Source organism: Stenella coeruleoalba (genome assembly GCF_951394435.1).
Source record: "Stenella coeruleoalba genome assembly, chromosome: 3".
Classification (NCBI taxonomy): Eukaryota; Metazoa; Chordata; class Mammalia; order Artiodactyla; family Delphinidae; genus Stenella; species Stenella coeruleoalba.
The window spans coordinates 88,734,210-88,760,807 of record NC_137148.1 but is presented as its reverse complement, the minus strand read 5'-3'; the positions used below and the strand labels follow the sequence as shown (position 1 = coordinate 88,760,807).

Below are 26,598 nucleotides of genomic sequence, written 5' to 3'. Positions count from 1 at the left end.
TATCAGATGCCTTTGGAAGTAGCACCAACAGCCTGATTCAGTTGTAGTCACGACTTTGGCCTAAGTGTGCTGGGTCAGTCCAGTTGTAGCAGATTTGGGGAGTTTCAAAATACACTTCCTTTACACTGTTTTTACCTGCAGGAACAACCACTGATGCTTTTAATTAATGGAAACTAGTTCTTCCATCCATGGTTTTTTGCAAGCAACATCACTGCCATCTGCCTAAAGAAATCACTAGCCAGAGGGGGATGTACAGTGAAGTCTAGGACTTTAAATGTCACGAGAACTCCAGGGAATTTCAGAGATGCTGTTCATCCATCCTGGGGACTGGAACTTCAGTCCAATAGCCAACCTTCCCTGGTTGGCTGGATGCGCCTGGTCCTAATTAATTGAAGTCAGTAAAAGCACAGGTTGTCTGGGATGCTGTATCAGAAATCAAAACTGCCAGAGGTGAGGATGCAATCTCAGACAGACAATTAAGAGTTATGGTGAAAGGATTCACCAAGGGCCAGAAACACCCAGCTCTGGTCAGCCAGAGTGCTGCAGGAGCAGGAAGGTTGGAAAGAGTTGTATGGATGCATTTTGCTTGTCCTAAGAAGCTTGGCGGCTGCCCCACAAACAGGAAACATGTTTTTGAGAGGGGAGTGGTTACCTCTTCCAATCCAAGATCGGGGAGGGGGAGAGGGCTTGGTTTAACGCAGGGGAAACTGTGTAAATAACAGCATGCCGTTTTAGAAATGTTATCGATTTGCTGACTGAAGGGTAAACAGTAGTCCAGCAGCATCTTGGCTCTGTGACCAGCTCAGCCCTGTACACCAGCCAGGCAAGGATGCATGCCTGTAACTGCTGTGCAACAGTAGCTTTCAGCTTCTCTTTCTAAACATCCCTCTCAGCCACCTTTCTCCCCTAAATCCTTTTGTTATGTCTAAACAAATCCTCTTATGAAACAACAACAACAGAAACCCTGGTAAACAGCCAGTCTGCACAGAGAAATGGGACTTGAACTGTATTTCCGTTTTGAACTATATTTCAGTTTTGATTTCTAAACAGAGGAAGCAGTGATTGGACTGTAAGGAGCACACACCCATTATCATCAGAACTTAGAAGCTTAATTACAGAGAAACTGAAAGCTAATGATGTTTTATACACTGTTACATCCCTAGGAGGCCAGTTACCATGGAAATCTCTCCTTCCTTTTCTTCTGCTTAGAGAATATTTATATGGAAAAGAAAGCAATATAAACACGATAGGAAGATTAAACAAGACAAGACACAGTTTGCTACAAATATTTACATTTATTATAAGAATACAGTTAAAAAAAAAGTTCCACAGACCTATGCATGGTAATTGGTCTATTGGGAAAGAAAAAAGGGCTATTCAAAAATGATCTAAGTTTACAAAAATGATGAAATCATGTTTTAAAAAAGTAGAAAACAATTTAAAAACATCCTACAATGTTAGCTGAAGTTCAAAGTGTATTTCTTCTGAATGTAAAACTAACAAATAAATAAGTGTTAAATACAGATCCGAGTTAAAAATGGTAAAAGACAGACAACTAACTGCTTAGATATTTCTCTCTCATTCATTTTCAGACTTGTTTACAAAGCCAGATAAACTCACCAAAGGACTTGCTTCTGTGTTTTACACTTTAGCTTTTTATAAGAAGCACCCTATTTCCAGTGTTTCTTTAATCCACTTAACAAATATATTATTTTAAAATAACAACAAAAGAAGATTAAAGGTGCTTTAACCTGACAATATTGGCACTAAAAGGAAACTGTAAACCACAGGAGTGCTTTGCTCAACAGGCTTGCAGATGGAACATCTGGACCATGGGGGGTTGAGGGCACACCCCATTCCCACCCCATCATCCCACACTCATCTTCTAATAAAGGGAAGTGGAAGCAACCCAGAAAGTCACATTTCTGCAACCACTCACTGTGGGTCTGTGCCAGGAGCATGCAGTGCCTTAGGCCAGTGGGCTGCCCACCGTCAAATGGCTTGGGCGCCATTTGTACATTTTGTCTTTGCTTTCGTTTGCTTGCGTTCCTGAAAAAGTCAGGGCTGTTCCCGGGACTTTGACAACTTGATTTTATTCTCCTGCATTTATCTGGCTTTTCTTAACCCTATGTGGTTGTATGGCTATGACTTCAGAGAGTTCTAATCTTTTAGGGCACTCACCAGACCATACCAAGAGAAACACAAAGAAACCATAACATAAAGTCAGCAGAACTCATACTGCCACCAACTCCTGCTATACTCATATGTTGCTTAAGTAGGCCATGTGATTTAATGTATTTAACAGAAATTAAACATAAAACCTATACACCTCTAATAAAGCTGTCTTAGTGAGAAATCTCAATGATTTATGAAGAAAAATGATAAACAGAAGTGGCCCATGAAAAGTGTGCTCCTGGCCACTGGTCCATGTTGAGAGTCTGATTATGTCACAGGATGCTGTGGGGTGACTGGCATTTCATATGGTGAAATGTTCGTCAAGTGAAAGGGAGTTTCACATTTTTGGCCACTTTGGTCAGGAGTCTGAAACAAACAAAACCCCTCTCTACCAGTTCCCCTTTATCTTTGATTTTGACTTGATGCTCAGAACCTATAGCTGGGATTGGATTTAGAATCATAGGGTTATAACATATACTTGTTATGGGGAATCAGGTGAACCTTGTGGAACCAATCTCTTTGACACTAAAGCCAAAAATAGTGAATTCCATTAAAACATGTATATTTTCCGTGCATTCCAAGTGTGAAAGGCCTAGCATCTGAGGAGGAATTATGGCAAATAAGTTCATTTCTGTTGGAATTGGTCTTCCACTTGCAGCTGAAGCAAAGCAATTAGACCGGCAGGGGATGGGCCTCTCTAGCATCCTATCATCTAAATATAAGAACCGTTACGCTTTGGGTTAGGAGAAAACTTCACGGTCATATTAAGCATGGCTCTGGGCACCATGCCCTCTGCATTTGCTTACAACAGTCTGGCATTTCTTAAGAGCAAGGAGGCAAGTTTATTTCTACTAAGTAAAATTATTTGTAAAAAATTTCTAGATAATAGGGTGTTTTCCTCACCCCCACCACTCTGCCATCTTCCATGTTTAAAAATTAACAAAAGCATGGATTAGCAAGCTTGCAAAGACTGCCAAGATGGGCCTTTTGCCTGGGATCTCGGTAATAACATTACAGATTCCCTCTCAGCCGCTAAGTTTCTGAATCCAGGGCACTTAGAAATTCAAGCTCCCATTGGGGGTTGGGGGTGGATTTAGTGTTTTGCTTCATAAGGATTTTTCAGGCAACTCAAAAGAGGACCCCCAAGGTTGTACAATTTGACAAGAGCTGCGTGAAGAAAATATTAAGTTTGGACTCATATACAACTCCATTTTTCATTCTCAGGTTTTTGCTGCTTCAATGTGGGAATTGGGATTTTTTTTTTTTTTTTTATTGGCCTTCTTATACTTACCCTGTGTTGCTCAAAACATTGCTATTTCCCATTGACATCCATCCTATGCTTTCAAAATAAGGTACTAGCTCCTCATTAGATGAACTGCCTGGATGGTTCTATTGATAGGTTTTTTTTTTTTGTTTTTTGCGGTACGCTGGCCTCTCACTGTTGTGGTCTCTCCCGTTACGCAGCACAGGCTCTGGACGCACAGGCTCAGCGGCCATGGCTCACGGGCCCAGCCGCTCCGTGGTATGTGGGATCTTCCCGGACTGGGGCATGAACCCCTGTCCCCTGCATCGGCAGGCGGACTCTCAACCACTGCGCCACCAGGGAAGCCCTATTGATAGTTTTTGCATGGATGTTTTAACTGATTACAAAGGGATGAAAGTAGTGTTTCTGTTGTTGCTTTAATGGTTGAAATCTGGCTTCTTCGTATGTCATTTTAGAATCTGCTTTGGATAGCATCTAGAAGGTGCTTATTCTAATACTAAAGATGTTCTTAACAGACAGGAGAAAGAGTGATGTTTGGCTTTGTAGGAAGGGTACCGCTCTGGGGGAAACTAGAGTAGAGTTTGTGTTTCAGCACAGTAGTGCTTTGGGGTCTGTGTCTCTAGGTAGATTGCCTTATTTTAAACTTGAGCCTTTGTATTTGCTACCCTCTTTGCTGAAGCTGTGGAAAAACTTTGACATTGTGCAACTGAAATACTTTTAGACATTTACTGACAAGAGGAGTGTGAAGGAAACAATAAAAAATACTGGTAGAGAAGAGTGGAATGGAAAAATTGAAAATGTCCGGGGTTTTAAGATAATCATTGTTAGTGTTTTAACATTTCTTTGGAGGCAGGTCACCTAGTGAGCTTACTCGGCCAAGTCAACAGGCTGCTTCCCTGGGCACATCTGCTCACAATGATCTTTCCATCCTGGCAAAATCTCCCAAGAACCTCTATTGATAGTATAACTCATCAGACACATCTGCCACCTAGTCGTCCTATCCCCACCGCAAAGACTACAATGAGGCCTCTCTGTGTTCTAAGCCACGGGGCCTCTCACACAGAGGGTATGCAGCTGGCCTGGTAAATGGATGCCTGGGAGCTCTCTATAAGGCAAGGGCCTCCTGAGCACGTGAGGAGAAACTGTTTGGTCTAGGCCAGTTAAGACACTGTCTGATAAAAGCTGATGAGAAAAGGCGTTTCTGTTTTGGTAAAGATTAAGCAACATGAGAAAAAGAAATACCAACCAGAAAAAAAAAAAAAAATCCAGAAAAACTAGCACCCAGTAGGGTTCCCTGAACCTGACATGGCAGATATCGAGAAAAAGCTTCTGAATGAATAGAGCTGAGGGCAAGCATTACAAAATCCTGCTACCAGGGTCATTACCATCACTTAGAACATTTTATTACTTTGTAGAACACTCACCTCTTCTGACTTCAGTGGTAATGTTTGGGAAGATAATTTAGAAATTCAAGATTTGAATCTTTTTAGAGTGAATTCTAAGTATTCTTCTTTGGGAGCCCTTGCAAGTTTGCTGGCAAGGAGGGAAGCTCAATCTGTCTTTATGTTGCAGGCAGAGACACCCGCAAGGTATCTTTTCTTTCATAAAATAAGAAGAAGGAAATTTCACAGCAGTTTTCCTCCAATGCTGGCTGCCCCAGACATATGTGTGCCACCCTCAGTTCCTTACTGCTTAGGAAGGGGGCTGAACCACTGTCATACCTGCAGCCTTACAGAAAAACCAAGCAAGAGTAATTCTCATTCAACAGTGGCTTCCTCTTGAGATTATAGGGAGCATAAAGAAAATCAAATCGATACCCCACTCAATGCCCTTTAAGAAGTGTTGTAGAAACTTGAGAGGTACGTAATGTTTAATACCATGCAGCGGGAAGCACCTCAAAATTCCCTTTTGAGGATTCGCTTTCCCTCATTGATACCGCATTTATTTGTTGGAAGGTGAGCCCTTGAGTCATTTTGCATTGGTACTTTGTTTTTGCCCTTCCTGTCCTTCAGTCTTCCTTTGTGGATGTCTCTTTCTCTGCCTTCCATGTCTGACCTTAGCCATGCTGCACTGTGACTGGCTTTAGGATGCTTCTATGATTCCTTTCCCTCACATGTTATTAGTATAAAGACAAGGAGCATTGCTATTTAATTGGTATTCCCCTCCTTCCCTGCTGGATTCCATGTTTCCCCAGAGCTGAGCTCATCAGAGGAAGGTCCCTCTGGGGTACCTCTAGGAGCCAGTTAGTCAACATCAGTCAAAAGGTGAAATGGCTGATCTCAGCGTGCTCTCACTTAGGAGACCAGCCCCATTGCAACCAGATTTCTAATGAGGTGTGAATAATCAGTGATTTAGTTTAAGAAATAGTATCACTAACTCAAATACAAAGAGACTTAGAGAAGTCTCTGTTAAAAGTCTAAGCACATATGGCCAAACCCATTAGTTGGGAGGACGATGAGCATGTGTCGCCCAGCACAGCATCGCCTCTGAGCTGGGGATAAGAGACTGCTACACATGCAAGGGAGAGGTGTTTGGTTTGCTCACAGGAAGGCCCACACACTGGCAGGTGACCTCTTTTGCTTCTTTTGACTCCAATACCTTTTACATTTTCTGTAGGAAAGGATCTGGCCTGGTGGCACTGTTCTCCTCAGGCCTCCTAGTGACGTTGTCCAAGTCTTCGTTCCACTTTAATTATCCTACACTCTCTGTAGGGGCTGCATCATCCTGCCTTAGAATAACTGGTGCTCTCCTCTTTTGCCTTGGTAGACGTTTGCCTCAGTGCCTTATTAACAGATGTGCTGAAGCCTATGCTCATTATATCTCTCCAGTTTAAAGTGACTAGGAATTTAGTTCAGTAGGATTTTTCTACCACCTAAGAATCTCAGTCTTTATTAGGCAGTCTTTAATGTCTACACTTAACAATTCAGAATTTAATCTTTGAATCAGTATGAGGCAGTAGAATGGCCTTCAAGGGGTTACAAATATTTCCTTAAATTGAATTATGACTAAGATATATAGTTTTACACCTTCTGTATTATAGCATTATTTTTTAAAGGAGAATTTTATGGGACTCTACAACTGTAGCAGTATCTCCTTCAAGTAGGTCATCTTGGTACATGAAATATTGACTTTTAATTAGAATATTTTTTTTGGCAGAAATTAATATGTAGTTCTGGATCTTCCCAAATAATATATTATTCAGACTTGATATGAAACTAATCAAAACAGAGAAAACTAAATAAAACTAAAACATTTAATAAAAAATTTCTGGTACGTATAAGCAAATCAGAGTTAGTAATAAAAGAGGTAACACTTTATTTTAATGGTAAACTTTCATGCTAACTTAATAGTGTAATGGAACTGTAATATAAACTCATTTTCATATAAAATCTTTGTTTTAATTAACATATTAATACATAAACCATGTCTTTTTCAATTGTCTGTCCCTTTTTGTTCTTTGTATTTTGCATTATTCTATTTTGTGTGAGGGCTCTGACCTCCTAAATACAAAAGTCAGACTTTACATGACTCAGAATAGTGTTTATGGACAATCAATTCTGTTGATAAGAAACAACTAAAATACCAGTGGTGTGCTGGGGGGGGTACGTATATGTAAAAAGAGGGTTGAGGCAAACAAACAAACAAACCCTCTTTTCAGAAAATTATCAACTGATCTCATGTCAAAAGACACACAGCCACAGAACAGTGTCCATAGGGTATCCTAAGGAAGGTTTTCAGGTACATTTTTAGAACATCTGATGAGTGAATTGGAAAGTAGTGTGACTGAGGTAACCGAACGACAGTAACATACGACCTAGACATGTATTTTTGCGTTCTCATTTTTATGTTTATCCCACTACAAGATCCTCAGTGTGTGGCATATATTATAATTAAAACACTTTCTTCTTGACACAAGTCATACGAGTATTGTGAAGCCACGGTTATTTTAGTGGTATTAGCCAAACTTTACATAAAACTATATGGCAAAACTGAAACAATGAGTATAACACAGACAAGAAAACCATACCATGGTTTAAAGGAAATTAAGACTATTTCAATGACTAAACATTTTCTTTTCTTTTAAAACAACCCTCAAATGAAAAACAGTTGTGAAATGTGTGCTGAAAATTGGCTGAAGCAATCAGACTCATGTTCTACACTGGTGTGCTAGTAACAGGTTTCAGTAATATCGTATCTGTGATAAAATGGTGAATTATGGATGAAGAATTTTATTGACTATATTAAATTTGGGAGATAAGAGAGAAATGATTACATAAGACCTTGCACTGGGGACCTAGTGGCAGGATGGACTAAAACGAAACCTCTGGTTTTGAAAGTCTAAACACAGCCTATTCATCCTTTATTATTATTTCCTAGAAGAGAAAGAATATGTTGGCTTTGGGAAGTAACCTTAGATTATATGGAGTGCAAAATAATTTTAGGTTTCACATGTCGGTAATAAATGTTAATTTGACAATAAAAGATTTCTTTCCTTGAAAAATGATGAGCTACTTAAATACTTCTCATAAAGGCTCCTTGGTGATTCAAGATAGAAAAATGCAGGTGAGAGTCAGGCTGCCTGGGCTTACCCGCCCCCCAGCGGCTCCATATTCATAAATTTAAGGAATTATGGCAGAAACTACATAGGAGTAACAGATGCAACACGTGAAAAAATCTATTAACAACACAAAGATTTGTGACCTGGCTGAATTACATTCAGACCAGTGGCAATTTTGGTTACTCAAATTTTGGTTACTCAAATTTTGGTTACTGTTTTCTTACTAAACAAGTCATAGGATTTTATGTGTTTCCGAATCCTTCTTTCCCTATATCAACTTGCAAATTCAGAGGAGAATTTGTGTGTATGCTTTCTGGGTATGGATTAGCCTCCTAAAGTACATAATTCCAATAATTATCTGTGACAGAAGGGATGAATAAATTATGCTTCAAGCGCAACAAAGTTAACAGTAAAAAACAGTCTGCATAAGTTTTTCTTAATGCATGTGCCTATATTAAATTTAATATTCTATATAACTGATATGATCCTGAAAGACTCCCGATGAGTTATTAATCCTGAACTGTACCACTGCCTGCTTTGGGACAAAGAATAAGATAGAATTTAAATGCTGCAGATGTCACGATGTTTTGAAAAGCTTCTTTAAGCACACAGTTACGATGTGAACTGCAAATTCTAACAGCCTGGGTGAGTGAAACATCAATGCCATGTTCGTTCTTTACACCAGAATGCAATGATTAAGCTTCAGGTCTTGTTCACAAAATTAAAGCCCAAACTATCATTCTCTCTCTTTGCTGAGAGCTTAGCAGTGCGGCTGCTAAGTGATGGGAGGCTGTTTTCTTTAAACAAAGAATATTACATAGAGATGCACTTGGAAATACTGTCAAAGGGTGGAAATGTCCCCATTTTATTCTTGCTTTTGAAGGCTGACAAGTGCCTGAAGACCAGAGCTCTTAATCTTAATTCATGAGTCTGTGCTTTGATTTACCACAGTATATGCCATCAAAAGAAGGTTTCCTTTTACTCATAATATTTGACAGAAGGGAAACAATGCTGATTAAAAAAGAGTTACTTTGTATATTGCAGTATTTTTGCGGGCAAGTTTATTATGCTTTCATTTTCGTCTGGATGTGGTAATCATTAAATGTGTATGAAACTTCAAGGAGATTGAAGTGGTAGACACAAGCCAGTTTTCTCCTCAGTATTATCCTGTTTACTCTTGAAAGTAGTACTGGGTGTGAGTTGTGTGCAGTGATATTCCTAGGCAGCAAACAGGTGGAGGGGGCAGGAGGAATTTTCTATCCCATAAGCTCTTCCAATGACTGTAGACCAAATAATCACTACTGTGCTATTTGGACACAGGCCTGAGCACTTATTAAAAGCTCCCAGGCCACATTTACCCCTGAGCGTGACCATCTCTTACACACATATTTATCCTGAGAGGCAACTATATACAGACCATGGGGTAAGTTCCCTGGATGAAGCTAAGATTCAGCTAAAGACAATCCTAGTTTAAACTCTGTTCCATTTTATTCATATGAAGCATCTCCAGACTGTGCTCATATATGGGTCGGCTAATGATAAGAATTTTCAGGTAGCAGTATAAGAATACATGAAGGGGGAAGGTGGACAAAGGAGGGCTATCTCTAGAGCTTTTTCCTTAATAATGTTCATTTGACTTCTTAACCAATTTACTCCATTCATACCTGCCAGGTTTCTCGGTATTATGTGTGTGTGTGTGTCTGTGTGTCTGTGTGGGGGGCGCATGCCCATGTGTGTACACACATGGACGTGTTTATGAACTAGAATCATGAAATTCTGACAGCTCTGGAAACTGGCACAAATGAACAGAATTAAATTCTGGGATGTCTCCTCTCAAATGAAGGTACTTAAAATTATGCTGTTATTCCTGTAGCCTCATGCTTTGGAATTTCTCTAAAGAATTTTTTGCTGACAAGAAGGCTCTATCTGTGAACTCCTGAAAACATTTCTTAGAACCTTTTTCATGAATCAGACCATAAAATAAAGCGTGTGTGTGTGTAAAGGCATAACTCTGGTAAGAAGGCAGATTTTCTATTTTCCTTTCCTTCTCTTTGATGATGACTTTAGCTGCCCCTTTCCTCAGACCGTCCTCCTGTTCCAACTTACTTCTTGCCGTCACAGCTGTCTGAAACATTCTTTAAAAGCTGTGCTCTCAATTAAGAGCTCTTTGAGGACATTCCAGGCATCATTTTCTGATGCCTGGGCAAAAGGGGAGGGAAACAGCAGCTTTACCAATAAGACAGGAATGTGAGGATTCTTGCACTGTGCTTATTTCTGGTGAGAAAGGAAAGAAAACCCCTAGGAGGTCTAAATAATGCTCAATATAAAATGATGTTTACAAATACACTCTTGCCTTGGCAGAGCAGAAAGCCAACTTTGGTTGGAATGTGTCCTGCAGACATGGCATTACCAATGCAGCTGATAGCACCGATCGAGTAGGGTCTGTGGCATGGACAGCAGCTGTGAACTGGGTCTGAAGTAAAATATCTCTGAGAAACATCGATGGTCCTGGTGTGAAAAAGATGGATTGGTTCCCCCTCACATTTAGAGCCTGTGCTTTTCTATTTACAAAGGGCTGAAATGGCAGGATTGCTGTGGTGAGCTGAGAAAGCCCTTGGTAGGACTGACCTGTTTCTTGAATGCATTCGCCTTTGACTTTTTTTAACGGCACATATTTAAAAAACAGTTAATTAAAAAAAAATAACCTTAGAAGACTGTTGCACATAACGTGGTATAAACTCATTGTTAATGAGAAGAACAATATTACTCTGCTGGAGGACCAAGTCCTGGAGGCTGAGTTTGCACTGTTCTGTCACTATGTGATTTTCTTCTTGATGACAGTGAGCTCTTTCTGAAGTTCAGTGAACTTGGGCCGGTTTTCAGGTTTATAATCCCAACACTTCATCATAATTTTAAAAATGTCCTCTGGACAGTGCTGAGGGGCTGACATTCGGTATCCTGAAGACCCAAGAGAAGAAGAACAGAGAATTTAGAATGGGGATAAGATATAAATGTTCACAGAGGGCATTATGCAGTTTGTAATTTTTAGTACCTTATGTTGTTGGTTAATAGAAACAAAAAATTCATTTCAGGGCAAACTGATTTTTTCTCTATAAGTAATGCAGACTTTAATATTAATAGAGCAACATCATTACCTTCTAGTTCAAAGAACCCATTTTCTGTTTGTTCATTTGTCACAAAGTCTGATGTAAGATACATCACATACAAATGCATGTTTTAGTTGCTCTAAGTATTTGCTTTCAGAATTTGCTTTTAGATGCTGTAGGCAGAGTTTAAAAAAATCATCTCTACAACTCAGGGTTTTGAAGATGAGAAAAAGGATGTGGATTTATAAACATTAATTTAAAAGTGAAATAAAAATGAATATGAGGCATATTCCTTTACAGTCTGAGAAGAATATTATCTTTAATTCAAAGTCACCTGGCAGTGTCCCGGCAGTGTGCTGGGTGGTGTGTGTGTGCCTGTGTGCATCTGCCTCAGGAGCGGTAGGAAAAGGGAGGAAGGAAGCTGGAAGTCATCTTCCTACATCCGATTCTACAACCATGCCCCCCTTGACAGGCCTGACCCTAGGGCGCTGGTGTTTTGTTGCAAGTGTTTTGTTGTTGTTGTTGAAAGCCGGGGACTACACAAGTGCACGTGAGGGTGTCACCGTCACCTGCTTATTCCTGTCCCTGATCTGAGAACACCATAGGGCTTCTTCAGAACTATTCCAAAATTCTCAACTTCTTCCTGAAGTCTAACTACATTTCAATTTGCAGTAATATTAACAGTGTTTATTTGGCATAGAATAAAAACTAGGTGGTATTCCTCAATCTCCTATTTCCCTGGAAGAGAGTGAATGGCACAGCCTTGCAGGTGCCATGCCAGGCAGGGGGCGTGGAAGAAAAGCCTAGAGCTTTCTATTTTCAAAGAGCTGGGATCTATCTTTTAAAGTCTTTGTTGTTGTTGTTGGTTTGGTTGTAAAGAGCCACACCATCCATAAAGTTCCAAAGTAGATTAACCAGCACCTCTTCGATCGCGGGCCCGAGAGTACTCTCTTCCTCCTCCCAGGAAATGCAGACACGGCACCAGCACTGCCCGGGCTGGCTGTGAACACTGCTACTCTGTGTCTTTGGCTCACCTCTTTCCACTTGTTCCCGAGCTTGTTGATTTGTCATTCCAGGGTACGGGCAGACCCCTAAGCTGAAGGTCTCCCAGAGGAGGATGCCAAAGCTCCACACATCACTCTCAGAGCTGTATCTCCCTGAAGGGCGAACAAAACCACATTCAGCTCACTGGATAAGCGGGTGACCATTTCTGCTTGTGTATGTCTATGTCAGTCACATATTAACATATTTAAACTTACCAGCAATTCAATAACTAGTGATCTTATTTTCTTGGCTAGTTTTGCTTTCCAGGAGTAGTAATATTACCAATTAAATGAATAGTCTTCAGGCTGCTACTTTAACTAAGCCACCTTCCAAATCACATTTCCCCCACCAAGAACAAATATTCACTCAGTATGCAAGCTTACTTTCTCTGTGGCCTCTAAATGAGATAGATGGTTTATATAAAAAAGATATAAATTTGTACACATCGATGCCTAGGAGATTAAATAAGTTGGAGTTCTGCAATTTTGTCTTCTGCCTGCATCATTTTCTTTCTACTAAAATTACAAACAAACTTAAAGCAATAAGGAAAGTTTCTTAACTTCAATTTTTTACTCATCACTGTTTACAGATATTCTTACACGCTTAAAGTTCTCATTTTCTCCACTGATAGTTTCATTTATGGAAAATACATTTTTCTGTGTTTTGAATAGAGTAGAAATTAACATAGCTGGCTGATAAAAACAACTTCTTTAAATTACATGGTGCTGTGTTTTGTCAAAATATCTTGGTGCACCTGCTTTACTGAATTACATAAGCTAACTCTTAGTTTAGTTTGGTTTTTTTCCCCTTGGTAATCTTCTAGAGAAACACAGAGATAAAAGCCAATACCAGATATCTTCTGGAATGAATGTGAAATCAAGGAGGGGAGGCAGAAAAGGCTATGAATTTTCAAGATTTTCCAACATATTTCTGCCATTCCAGGATGTATAAATGCCCATCCTCCCAAAATGTCTTGTTACCTTGAGTAGGATGGCCTTTTCTCTTTCTTGAAAACAGTACAATAAGAATGAGAGTATGCCTGTGTTATAACTGCTCTGATGTCAGAGTTTGGAGTGTACTTGCTGATCATCATCTCCAGCTGTGTGAATTAGCTTCCTTCTTAGTAGATGGTAATTATGGACATTCACTATGCTAGTCGGTAGGAAGATTAGTTTCCCTGTCTGCATATCAACTCTTTTCATGTTTGGCATCCAATAATTTAAAACTTTTTATGAAAATCATTCAATGGTTACAAGTTAAGACTAATTAACTCTTTAAGGAAGTACAAAGCATAGAGAACCAAATACCTTATTTTTGTAAGATAGTATCTAGGAAGAGATCAAGAATGGCCAGTTGTATTATAAACTAAGATCACACTCTAGAAGTGAAAGCTTATAACCTAACTCTGTAACCTTGACTTTTATTTTATTATTTTTGGCTGCGTTGGGTCTTCATTGCTGTGTTCAGGCGTTCTCTAGTTGCGACGAACGGGGGCTACATTTTGTCGCAGTGCGTGGGCTTCTCATTGCGGTGGCTTCTCATTGCCAAGCACGGGCTCTAGGCGCACAGGCTTCAGTAGTTGTGGCACAGGGGCTCAGTAGTTGTGGCTCACGGGCTCTAGAGCACAGGCTCAGTAGTTGTGGCTCACGGGCTTAGTTGCTCTGTGGCATGTGGGATCTTCCCGGACCAGGGCTCGAACCCGTGACCCCTGGGTTGGCAGGCGGATTCCTAACCACTGCACAACCAGGGAAGCCCTGTAACCTTGACTTTTGAGTCTGGTTTTACTGGATAATTTTTAAAAATTAATTAATAATTACTTCTTTATTTTTCTTATTGAGATATAATTGACATAACATTATATTAGTTTCAGGTGTACAGCATGATTTAATATTTGTATATATTGCAAAATAATCACTACGATAAGTCTAGTCAACATCACCATGCATAGTCACCATCCATAGTCATAAAATTTTTTTTCTTGTGATGAGAACTTCAAGATGTACTCTCTTAGCAACTTGCAAATATGCAATATAGTACTATTAATTATAGTCACATTTTACATTAGACCCCCATGACTCATTTGTTTTATAACTGGAATTTTGTACCTCTTGACCACCTTCACCCTCCCCCTGCCTCCCACTGCTAGACTCTGGCAACTACCAGTCTGTTCTCTGTATCTATGAGAGTGGTTTTGTTGTTGTTGTTTAGATTTCATATGTAAATGAGATTATACAGTATTTGTCTTTCTCTGTCTGACTTATTTCCCTTAGCATGATACCCACAAGGTCCATCCATGTTGTCACAAATGGCATGATTTCACTCTTTGCTAAGGTTGAATAATATTCTATTGTATATACACACCATATCTTCTTTATTCATTCGTCCATTGATGTACACTTAGGCTATTTCCATATCTTGGCTATTGTAAATAATGCTGCAGATGAACACAGGGGTGCATATATCTTCTTGAGTTAGCATTTTTGTTTTCTTCAGATAAATACCCAGAAGTGGAACTGCTAGATCATATGGTAGCTCTATTTTTATTTTTATGAGAAACCTCCATACTGTTTTCCATAGCGGTTGCACCAATTTACATTCCTCCTGACAGTGGAGGAGGGATCCTTTTCTCCACAACCTGGCCAACACTTGTTATTTCTTGTTTTAATAACAGCCGTTCTAACAGGTATGAGGTGATAAGTCACTGTGGTTTTGATTTGCATTTCCCTGATGATTAGTGATGTTGAGTATCTTTTCATGAAACTGTTGGCCACGTATATCCCTTATTTGGAAAACTGTCTATTCTGAACTTCTGCCCATTTTTAAATGAGATTGTTTTTTGTTTTGAGTTGCATGAGTTCTTTATATATTTAAATATTAACCCCTATCAGATATATGACTTGCAAATATATTCTCTCATTCGGTAGGTGTCCTTTTATTTTGTAAATGCTTTCCTTTGCTGTGCAGAAGCGTTTTAGTTTGAAATAGCCCGACTAGTTTATTTTTGCTTTTGTTGCCTTTGCTTTGATGTCAAACCCAAAACCTCATCTCCAGCACTAGAGCTTACTGCCTATGTTTTCTTCTAGGAGTTTTATGACTTCAGGTCTTATAGTCAAGTCTTTAACCATTTTGAATTAATTTTTGCATATGGTGTAAGATAGTGGATAGTGGTCTGTTTCATTCTTTGACATGTGGCTGTCCAGTTTTCCCAACACTTATTGAAGAGATGTCCTTTCCCCATTGTATATTCTTGCCTCCTCTGTCATAAATTAATTGACCATTTATGCATGGGATTATTTCTAGGCTTTCTATTCTGTCCCACTGATTTGTGTGTCTGTTTAATTCTAATACCATGCTGCTTTAAATACCATAGCTTTGTAGTATAGTTTGAAATCAGGGAGCATGATGCCCCTAGCTCTGTACTTCTTCCTCAAGATTGCTTTGACTGTTCAGGGTCTTTTGTGGTTCCACACAAATTTTAGTATTATTTGATCCGGTTATGTGAAAAATGCCATTGGAATTTTGATAGGGATTGCACTGAATCTGTAGATTGCTTTGGGTAGTATGAACATTTTATTAATATTGATTCTTCCAATCCATGAGCATGAAATATCTTTTCATTTACTTGTGTCTTCTTCAGTTTCTTTGGTTGTGTCTGATAGTTTTCAATGTACAGGTTTTTCACCTTGGTGAAATTTATTCCTAGATATTTTATTGTTTTTGATGCAATTATAAATGGAACTTTTTCCTTAATTTCTCTTTCTGATAATTTGTTATTAGTGTATAGAAACACAACAGACTTTTGTATTTTGACTTTGTATCCTGCAATTTACTGTATTCATTGATTAGTTCTAACAGTTTCTTGGTGGAGACTTTAGGATTTTCTATATAATATCATTTCATCTGCAAATAAGGACAGTTTTACTTCTTCCTTTCCAAATGGGATTCCTTTCATTTCTTTCTCTTGCCTAACTGCTGTGGCTAGGACTTCCAATACTATGTTGAATAAAAGTGGTGAGAGTAGGCATCCTTGTCCTGTTCCTGTTCTTAGAGGAAAAACTTTCAGCTTTTTACGGTGAACTGTGATGTTAGCTGTGGGCTTGTCATATGTGACCTTTATTATGTTGAGGTACATTTCCTCTGTACCCACTTTGTTGAGAATTTTTATCTTAATGGGATGTTGAGTTTTGTCCAATGCTTTTTCTGTATCTATTGAGATGATATGATGATATGATTTTTAGCCTTTATTTTGTTAATGTGGTGCATCATGGTGATTGATTTGCAGATGTTAAACCATCCTTGTATCCTTGGAATAAATCCCACTTGATCATGATGTACGATCCTTTTATTATTTAATGTATTGCTGAATTCCGTTTGCTAACATTGTGTTGAGAATTTTTGCTTCTGTGTTCTTCAGGAACAATGGCAGAAGAGAGGGGAGGAGACTCCTCAGTTAGGATTGGAGCAGATCCAGAGGGGCTCTCCCAGGAAGGTTAGATTCATAGTTTACTTGATGTGCCCGAACTTCTTGAGGTGACATTGATGTAGGTGCCAAAGCATCTGGGGGTGAAATACTGGTCAGTACCTCAAGCCAGGTTCTGTGTCACCAGCTGCTGCACGTCCACATCCTGAAATCTTGAACTCGACCTGGCCATGGTTACACCCTTCAGCCCCTCCAAGTAATTTTCTTTTCTTGTGATTTCTTTGTGTGTGTGTGTATTTTTTTTTTTGCAGTACATGGGCCTCTCACTGCCGTGGCCTCTCCCGTTGTGGAGCACAGGCTCCAGACACACAGGCTCAGCGTCCATAGCCCACTGGCCCAGCCGCTCTGTGGCACATGGGATCCTCCTGGACCGGGGCACGAACCCATGTCCCCTGCATCGGCAGGCAGACTCCCAACCACTGCACCACCAGGGAAGCCCTTTTGTGTGGTTCTGATATCAGAGTAATGATGGACTCATAAAATGAGTTTGGGAGTATTCCCTCTTCTTCTGTTTTGGAAGAGTTTGAGAACGACTGGTATTAATCTTCTTTGAATGTATGGTAAAATTCACCAGTGAAGCCAGTCATTCCTAGACTTCTTTTTGTTGAGAGTTTTTTTTGTTACTGATTCAATTTCAGAAGGTTTTTGAGAAATTTTTTTCATTTTTTCTAGGTTGTCCAGTTTGTTGGCATATAGTTGTTCATAGAAGCCTCTTACCATCCTTTGTATATCTGTGGTATCAGTTGTAATGTCTCATTTTTCATTTTTAACTGTTTTGATTTGGTTTCTGTCACTTTTTTTTCTTGCTGAGTGTAGCTAAAGTTTTGTCAATTCTTTCATTTCAAAGAAATAGCTATTAGTTTCATTGATCTTTTCTATTGTCTTTTTAGTCTTTATTTCATTTATTTCTGCTCTGATCTTTGTCATTTTCTTCCTTCTAATAACTTTGGGTTTTATTTGTTCTTCTTCTAGTTCCTTGAGGTGTGATGTTATGTTGTTTGAGATCTTTCTTGTTTCTTGAGGTAGGCATTTATTACTATGAACATACCTCTCAGAACTGCTTTTACTGCATCACCTAACTTTTGGTATGTTCTATTTCCATTTTAATTTGTCTCGAGGTAATTTTGATTTTTCTTTTGATTTATTCTGTGGCCCATTGGTTGTTCAGTAACATGTTTAATTTCCATAAATTTGTGAATTTCCTAGCTTTCTTCTTGTAATTGACTTCTAGTTCCATACCATTGTGGTCAGAAAAGATGCTTGATGTGATTTCAGTCTTGTTATATTTATTAAAACTTGTTTTGTGGCCTAACATATAATCTGTCTTGGGGAATATTCAATGTGCACTAGGAAAGAATATGTATTCTGCTTCTTTTGGATGGCACGTGTATACTGATCTATAGATATCTATATCTATCTATCTATCTATCTATTTTTTTTGTGGTACACGGGCCTCTCACTGTTGTGGCCTCTCCCGTTGCGGAGCACAGGCTCCGGACGCGCAGGCTCAGTGGCCACAGCTCACAGGCCCAGCCGCTCCACGGCATGTGGGATCTTCCCGGACCAGGGCACGAACCCGTGTCCCCTGCATCAGCAGGCGGACTCTCAACCACTGCGCCACCAGGGAAGCCCAAGGTGTGTATATATATATATATATATATATATATATATATATATCTGTTAAGTTCATCTGGTCTAAAGTGTCATTTAAGGCTGACATTTCCTTACTGATTTTCCATCTGATCTTTACATTGACTCAAGTATGGTACTGAAGTCCCCTACTATTATTGTATTGCTGTTTATATAACAAGTTGTATATATACAACTTGTATATAACAAGTTGTTTAGGTCTGTTAATATTTGTTTTATATATTTAAGTATTCCTATGTTAGATGCATAAATATTTACACATTTTATATCCTCTTGTTGGATTGACTTCTTTATCATTATGTAATGCCCTCCTTTGTCTCTGATTACAGTCTTTGTTTTAAAATCTACTTTGTTTGATATAAATATAGCCACCCCAGCTTCCTTTTGGTTTTCATTTGCATGGAATATCTTTCTCCATCCCTTCACTTTTAGTCTTTGTGTGTCCTTATGTCTGCGATGAGTCTCTTGTAGACAGCATATAGGTGGGTCTTATTTTTTATTCCATTCAGCAACTCTGTCTTTTGACTGACAAATTTAGTCCCTTTACATTTAACGTTGTTATTGATATGTGTGTACTTATTGCCATTTTAATTCCTTTCTCGCTAATTTATAGTTCCTCTCTGTTCCTTACTTCTTCACTTGCTCTCTTCCTTTGTGGTTTGATGACTTTCTTTAATGGTATGCTTAGATTTTTCTCATTATCATTACTGTATCTACTATAGATTTTGACTTTGTGGTAACCATGAGGCTTACATATAACAACTTACATTTTTAAGTTGATTAAAAAAACTGAAGATTGAACACATTCAAAAGCTCTACATTTTCACTCCCCCCTGCCTTGTTTTATGTTTCTGATGTCAGATTTTACATCTATTTATCTTGTATATCCCTTAACTAATTTTTGTAGTTATAGTTTTTATTTTTTTTGTCTTTAACCTTCATACTACCTTTATAAGTGACTGATCCACTACCTTACTACATACTTACCTTTGCCAGTGAGATATATATACTTTCATATATTTTCTTGTTACTAATTAGCAACCTTTCTTTTCAGCTTAGAGAAGTCCCTTTACCATTCCTTGTAAGGCCAGTTTAGTGGTGATGAACTCTTTTAGATTTTGCTTATCTGGAAAACTCTTTCTCTCTCCTTCAATTTTGAATGATAACTTTGCCAAGTAGAGTATTCTTTGTTGGAAGTATTTTTCTTTCAGCACAGTGAATATATCATGCCATTCCTTTCTTGCATGCAAAGTTTCTGTTGAGATATTTTCTGGTAGTTGTATGGGGAATCGCTTGTATATAACAAGTTGTTTTTCTCTTGCTGCTTTTAAGATTTTCTTTTCTTTAACTTTTGACACTTTAAATATAATGTGTTTGGTGTGGATCTCTTTGGGTTCATCATCTTATTTGGAACACTGTGGGTTTCCTGATCTGGATGTCTCTTTCCTTTCCCATGTAGGAAGTCTTCAGCCATTATATCTATTTTTTCTTTAAATTTATTTATTTTTTATTTACTTATTTTTGGCTGCGTTGGGTCTTTGCTGCTGCGTGAGGGCTTTCTCTAGTTGTGGTGAGCGGGGGCTACTCTTTGTTGCGGTGCGTGGGCTTCTTTCTCATTGTGGTGGCTTCTCTTGTTGTGGAGCATGGGCTCTAGGTGTGCGGGCTTCAGTAATTGTGGTGCATGGGCTCAGTAGTTGTGGCTCGCAGCATCTAGAGCGCAGGCTCAGTAGTTGTGGCGCACGGGCTTAGCTGCTCTGCAGCATGTGGGATCTTCCTGGACCAGGGATCGAACCCGTGTCCCCTGCATTGGCAGGTGGATTTCCAACCACTGTGTCACCAGGGAAGTCCTCCATTATATCTTCAAATAAGTTTTCTGCCCCTTTTTCTCTCTCTCTCCTCCATCTGGGACTCCTGTAATGCAAATATTAGTCTGCTAGATGTTGTCTCATAAGTCCCTTAAGCTCTCTTGGCTTTTTTCATTCTTTTTTCTTTTTATTGCTGTGATTGGATGAGTTCCATTGCCCTTTGAGCTCACTGATCCTTTATTCTGCTTCATGTAGTATGATGTTGAACCTCTCTAGCATATTTTTCAATTCAGTTATTGTATTCTTCAACTCTATGTCTTTTCTTTGGTACCTTCTTATATTTTCTGTCTTTGTTGAAATTCTCACTATGTTCATCCATTCTTTACCAACTTTAACGTTTTATCAGGTGGATAAACTATGTCCATTTAGTGAAGGTTTTTTTCTGAGGTGTTATCTTGTTCTTTCATTTGGAACACGTTCCTCATTTTGCTTGACTTCCTGTGTTCTTTCCATGCATTAGATGAAACAGCCACCTCTCCCAGTCCTGAAGGAGTGGCCTCCTGTAGGAGATAAAACTTACCATCCAGCTCTGATCTAACTCTCCGTTGTCTCTCAAGCCTTTGTGATTGTCCAAGCAGCCTATTTTATTTTTTAATAGCTCCTAGTAGTTGAAGGTGTTCCAAGACCTGTCAGTGTCCCAAAGAGGACTATCTAGCACATAGATTCAGGCTGATTGGAAGCCAGACCCTCAGGCAGCAACTTTAAAGCATGCAAATATATACAGTCCTGTCAGACTGCAAGTGTAAGCCATGCTGGCCATCAGAGCCAGGCGATCTGGAATGGTCCCTGGATTACAGTCACAAAAATAGGGGCTCCAGACAAGTGTGTAAGTTCCTCTCTGGGAGATACTGACGAATTGTAGCGAGGCAGAGCAAGTCACAAAACCGTGTTCTCTGGCCTGCATTCCCTGAGAGCACCTTGATAGGCTTCCAGACATGTGACAAACCTGGAGCCTGCCCTCAGGCTGAAGCTCCAGCACCAAGATTATAGGCCTTTCATGGAAAGACTGTGCTCCTGGGTCTGTTGCCTCTTGCTGTGCCCTGAGGGTGGTAGCTGTTTAAGAACCTTTCTCAGTTCTGTGGGACCCAGGAGTGTCACCAGAGCCAGGCAATGTAGAGGTGTCTCCTGGCAACAGCTGAAAAAACTGAGGCACTGGACAAGTGTTTAAGCTCCTTTCTTGGAGATACCAGTGAGTTAGAGTGAGGCAGAGGGATAGCACAAAGACGGCATCCACCAGCCTCATTCCCTGAGAGCAATTCTATAGGCCCCAAGAAGTGTGCCAGACCAGAAGCCTGCCCCTCAGGCCAAAGCTCCTGGATAAGCAAATGGTCTTTATCAGAAAGACTGGGGGTGTGCTTCAGTCTGCTGCCAGTGCAGTGCCTTGGGAGGTGGCAGTCTGCCAAAAACTCACTCTCAGATTGTTACAGTCCTGTGGGTTCCAGGAATACACAACCCCTGGTCTCCAGAGCCTGGTGATCAAAGGGTGTCCCTGGGTGGCAGCTACAAAAACCAGGGCACCAGACTTGTGTAAAAGCTCCCCTCTGGGAGATACTGGCACTCTAGATCATAGCAGGGGGAAAGCATGAAGACGGTGCCTGCCAGCCTCTGTCCCTAGAGATACCCTGTCAGGGCCCTAGATGCATTAAATTAGATGCCTGCCCCTCAGGCTAATGCGTTAAGATTAGCAAGTGAAGCTCTTTCATGTAAAGTCTAGGAGTCTCTCCATTAGCTGATTCTGCGCTGGGCCCTGGGGTGGGTGAGCCCTTTAAGAAGCAGTTCTCAGCTTTCTAAAGCCTTGAGGGTCTCGTGGATGCAAGCCCAGATCATTTTCAAAGCCAGATGTTTTGGGGGCTCATCTCTCAGGTGTAGGTCTTAAAAGATAGGATGCCTGATGTTCCTTCGCTCCTCAGGGAGAAGCTACATGTTTTGAGTTCCCTCCTGATTGTGGTCACTGAACCAGGGGTGGGATTTAGGGCAACATTTTAAGTCAGCTGCTCCTACCTGCTTCCATGTGGCTTTTTTCCTCCTTTGCCCAATGTGTATGAGTTGCTCAGCTAGTTTTTAGGTTTTTTTCAGGGGCAAATGTTCCATATGTAGCTGTAGATTCAATGTGTCTGTGGGAGGAGGTGAGTTCAGGATCTACCTATATCGTCATCTTGAACTGAAACCTTGCTGGATAATTGTAATGGGCTGAAAGTTACTTACAGCCATATAGCACATTGCTAGTTTTCCATGTCTCATTTGATGCTCACAGTACCCTTTGCAGGGGAAGACACTATCATTCTCATTTGCAAATTAGAAAACATAGGTGTAGAGAAAGATCGCTTGCTAAGGTCATGCAACTAATGACATGACTGGTTGGGAAACCTGGTCCTGATGGCTGATCCAGGACTCTCTACATTATAAATCCTACCTCTCTTGCATTTCAGAGTACTTAGTTACTTCACAGTAATTAAATTTCTATGGGTTGTATCAGCTCCAAGTTCGCAGGTGATAAATGAAAAAATTTCTTTTAATGATTGTTACACAGATTGTTTTATTCCTTAGTTGGAAATCAGTATCTTATTTGCCCCTTACAATCACAGTACCTTTGGTAACAGCTGTACTGAGGAGGCGGTATATGCTGAGGAGGCTATGAAGTACGCTACCACTGTGTGCTTAAAAAGGGGGGGAGATATGTACAGTTAGATGGCTGAGAAATCTCTGAGAAGAATACAACAATATGATAAGAGTATTTGCCTTTAGGAAGGGGAATTATGTGGCTAGAGACAAGGGTGGGGAGAGGGGCTTACATTTCATTGTAGGCCCTTTACGTACTGCTTGACTAAAACAAAACAAAACGAAAACAAATTTATGCATCATCTTTTCAAAAATTAAATGACAACACTAATGAAAAAATAATGGTGAAAATAACTTTAATTTTATGTCCCTAAGCTAAAATTTCAGAGAGGTTTCTTAGACTGAAGGGGTTTTCCATCTACCCTAACCCCACACTGCATGGAGACTTGGGCAGCATTTCATCTACTCTGAGGGCAAAAGTGAAAAAAAGAATCCGTGGGGGAAAAAAGACCCCTGGAAATGAGGCAAAATTTTACCACCAATCATAAATTGATATTTGCATAAAACATGGAAGAAGTGGAACAAAAAATAAGACTTTCATAAAATATATTTTCTCTTGTTAAAAAAGTGCTAGGATTCAGAGCCAATCTTCAGCAATCTTAGTCTATGAGAACTGAATTTCTCAGGGTTGCCATGACACTTGTAGACACTCAGGAACTCCCTCATTGGATTGGGTAACAAATACTCCCCACTTCTTTCTCATCCTGTTAAAAATCTTTCCCTCATCTAAATTGTTCTGCATTTTATTTTTTATCAAATTTCTAAATTGAAGTATAGTTGATTACAAGGTTGTTTTAATTTCTGCTGTACAGCAAGGTGATTCAGTTACACATACACATACATTCTTTTTTTTAAATATTATTTTCCATTATGGTTTATCATAGAATATTGAATATAGTTCTCTGTGCTTATCCATTGTTGTTTATCCATTCATAACGCTACATCTGCTAATCCCAACTTCCCATTCCATCCCTTCCCCAACCCCCTCCCCCTTGGCAACCACCAGTCTGTTCTGTGTCCATGATTCTGTTTGTTTCATAGATAGGTTCATTTGTGTCATATTTTGGATTCCACATATAAGTGATATCATATGGTATTTCTCTTTCTGACTTCACTTAGTATGATAATCTCTAGTTGCATCCATGTTGCTGAACATGGCATTATTTCATTTTTTATTCCATTGTATATGTGTTCTACATCTTCTTTATCCATTCATCTGTCAATGGAAATTTAGGTTGTTTCCATGTCTTAGCTATTGTAGACGCTGCTGCTGTGAACATAGGGGTGCATATATCTTTTTGAATTATAGTTTTGTGTGGGTATACGCCCAGGAATGATATTGCTGGATCATATCGTAATTCTATTTTTGGTTTTCTGAGGAACTGTTTTCCACAGTGGCTGCACCCACTTACATTCCTACCAACAGTGTAGGAGGGGGTCCCTTTTCTCCACACCCTCTCTAGCATTTATTTTTTGTAGACTTTTTAATGATGGCCATTCTGACTGATGTGAGGTGGTGCCTCATTGTAGTTTTGATTTGCATTTCTCTAATAATTAGCGATGTTGAGCATATTTTCATGTGCCTGTTGACCATCTGTATGTCTTCTTTTGAGAAATGTCTATTTAGGTCTTCTGCCCATTGTTTGATTGGGTTGTTTGTTTTTTTGTTATTGAGTTGTATGAGCTATTCATATATTTTGGAAATTAAGCCCTTGTTAGTCACGTAACTTGCAAATATTTTCTCCCATTCTGTAAGTTGTCTTTTCGTTTTGTTTATGGTTTCCTTTGCTGTGCAAAATCTTGTAAGTTTGGTTAGGTCCCATTTGTTTACTTTTGCTTTTATTTCTATTGCCTTGGGAGACTGACCTAAGAAAACATTGGTATGATTTATGTAAGAGAATCTTTTGCCTATGATCTATTCTAGGAGTTTTATGGTGTCATGTATTATGTTAAAGTCTTTAAGCCATTTTGAGTTTATTTTTGTGTATGGTGAGAGGGTGTGTTGTTCTGCATTTTATAAAGTTAACATTAAAGACTGCTAAAAGAGGTCCCTCACTGCCAATCAAAGATCTTCTTGCCTGTCTTTATTATATGACATACCAAATTTAGGTCTGGCTCTTAAAGATATTTGGAATTAGAATTTTGATTTGTAAATACTTTAGTCAGCTTGAAATTCAACTAAAATACACTGTGATTTAAAGGCAGGATTTTACTTCGCATAATTGCTTAGCAGTAAGAGGAGTTTTAAAGGCAGTGTAATATAGAGAATCTGGCAAACAGGGTTAAGAACACATTCTAGAGAGCTGGATTTTGTTGATAAGGTTTTAGGGCTCCCAAGTCCAGCTCCAGCTCCTTTATAGGGATGCTGTAAGAATCAAGAAGAAGGTGCTTAACAATGTTTTGTCATCTAAAGAAAACCTCTGTGTAAATAAAAAGAATACAGTCCTTTCTTTTACCCTGTGATTGTTCTCCTTAGGAATATAGCTTTAGAGTAATAACCACCCCAGAGAAGAATCACTGTAAAATAGCAGGGCTGCTATTTTCTCTAGATTTTGAGGAATGGTGGAATTAGTTTGTGATCTGCAAAGCTTCCAAAAGCTTCTCTTGCCAGCACATGGGAAGACACACTAAGGGTGAGGATTAGTATCTGTGGAGTATTAAATTAAAAAATTTCATTGTTGGGAACTAGAACAGCTTAGTCAATTTCTCACAATGACAACTACCTACACTTATCTATGCCATAGCATTGCTGATATGCAAAATACAAAGCAGATTCTGGTGTCTCGATCCACCCTAATTCACTTCCAAAACAATAACATTCCAAAGCTTTATCTGGAAAACATTTGGTGGTTCCTCAAGAAGTTAAGCACAGAATTACCATATTACCTGTGTGTACTCAGAATAATTTAAAATAGGTCCTCAAATAAATCCTGGCATACAGATGTTTATAGCAGAATTATTCACAACAGTCAAAAGGTAGACACTGCTCAAATATACATCAATGAATGAACAGATGAATAAATGGTGGCAAATATATACAGCAGAATGATTATTCAGCCATAAAAAGGAGTAAAATAATGACACATGCTACAACATGGATGAACCTTGAAAACATTATACTAAGTGAAAGAAGTCACATTCCAAAGGTCACATATTGTATGATTCCATTTATATGAAATATGCAGAATAGGTAAATACACAGCAACAAAAAGCAGATATGTGGTTGCCAGTGGCTGAGGGAAGGAAGGAATGGGGAGTAACTGCTTAATATGGGTATAAATTTTATTTTGGAGTGATGACAGTGTTTTGGAACTAGACAGAGGCAGTGGTTGCACACCACAGTGAATGTACTAAATGCCATTGAATTGTTTGCTTTAAAATGGTTAATTTTATGTTACATGAGTTTCACCTCCAAGCTCTTTCTAAGTTACCTGGTCTTTAATTCAGCCATTAAGACATTTGTAAATATCTTATTAATTTTTCATGGTGAAGTAATTTTTCACTTTAAATCAACGAAGAATCATTTTATATTTTCAGTTTAATTTTAATTTTATATTGGAGTATACTTGATTTACAATGTTCTGTTAGTTTCAAGTATACATCAAAGTGATTCAGTTATATATACATACATATATCCATTCCTTTTCAGATTTTTTTCCCATATAGGTCATTACAGGACATTGAGTAGAATTCCCTGAGCTATACAGTAGGTCCTTGTTGATTATCTGTTTTATAGATAGTAGTGTGTATATGTTAATCCCAAACGCCTAATTTATCCCCCACCTCCGACCTTTCCCCTTTGGTAACCATAAGTTTGTTTTCAAAGTCTGTGAGTC

At 39.1% G+C, this 26,598-nt stretch overlaps 1 protein-coding gene across 7 annotated transcripts in view; it reads right to left on the bottom strand.

The window, feature by feature from the left end:
- Positions 1-4,537: 4,537 nt before the first annotated feature.
- Positions 4,538-26,598, bottom strand: part of FER (FER tyrosine kinase) — a 463,302-nt gene continuing 441,241 nt past the window's right edge. For all 7 annotated transcript variants that reach the window (XM_079916621.1, XM_079916626.1, XM_079916625.1 and 4 more), the window contains 2 exons: positions 12,139-12,261; positions 4,538-10,955 (listed from right to left, as the gene is read on the bottom strand). In XM_079916621.1, coding sequence (XP_079772747.1) covers positions 10,813-10,955; positions 12,139-12,261 — 266 coding nt within the window. In that variant the 3' untranslated portion in view covers positions 4,538-10,812. The remainder of the gene's footprint in view (positions 10,956-12,138; positions 12,262-26,598) is intronic.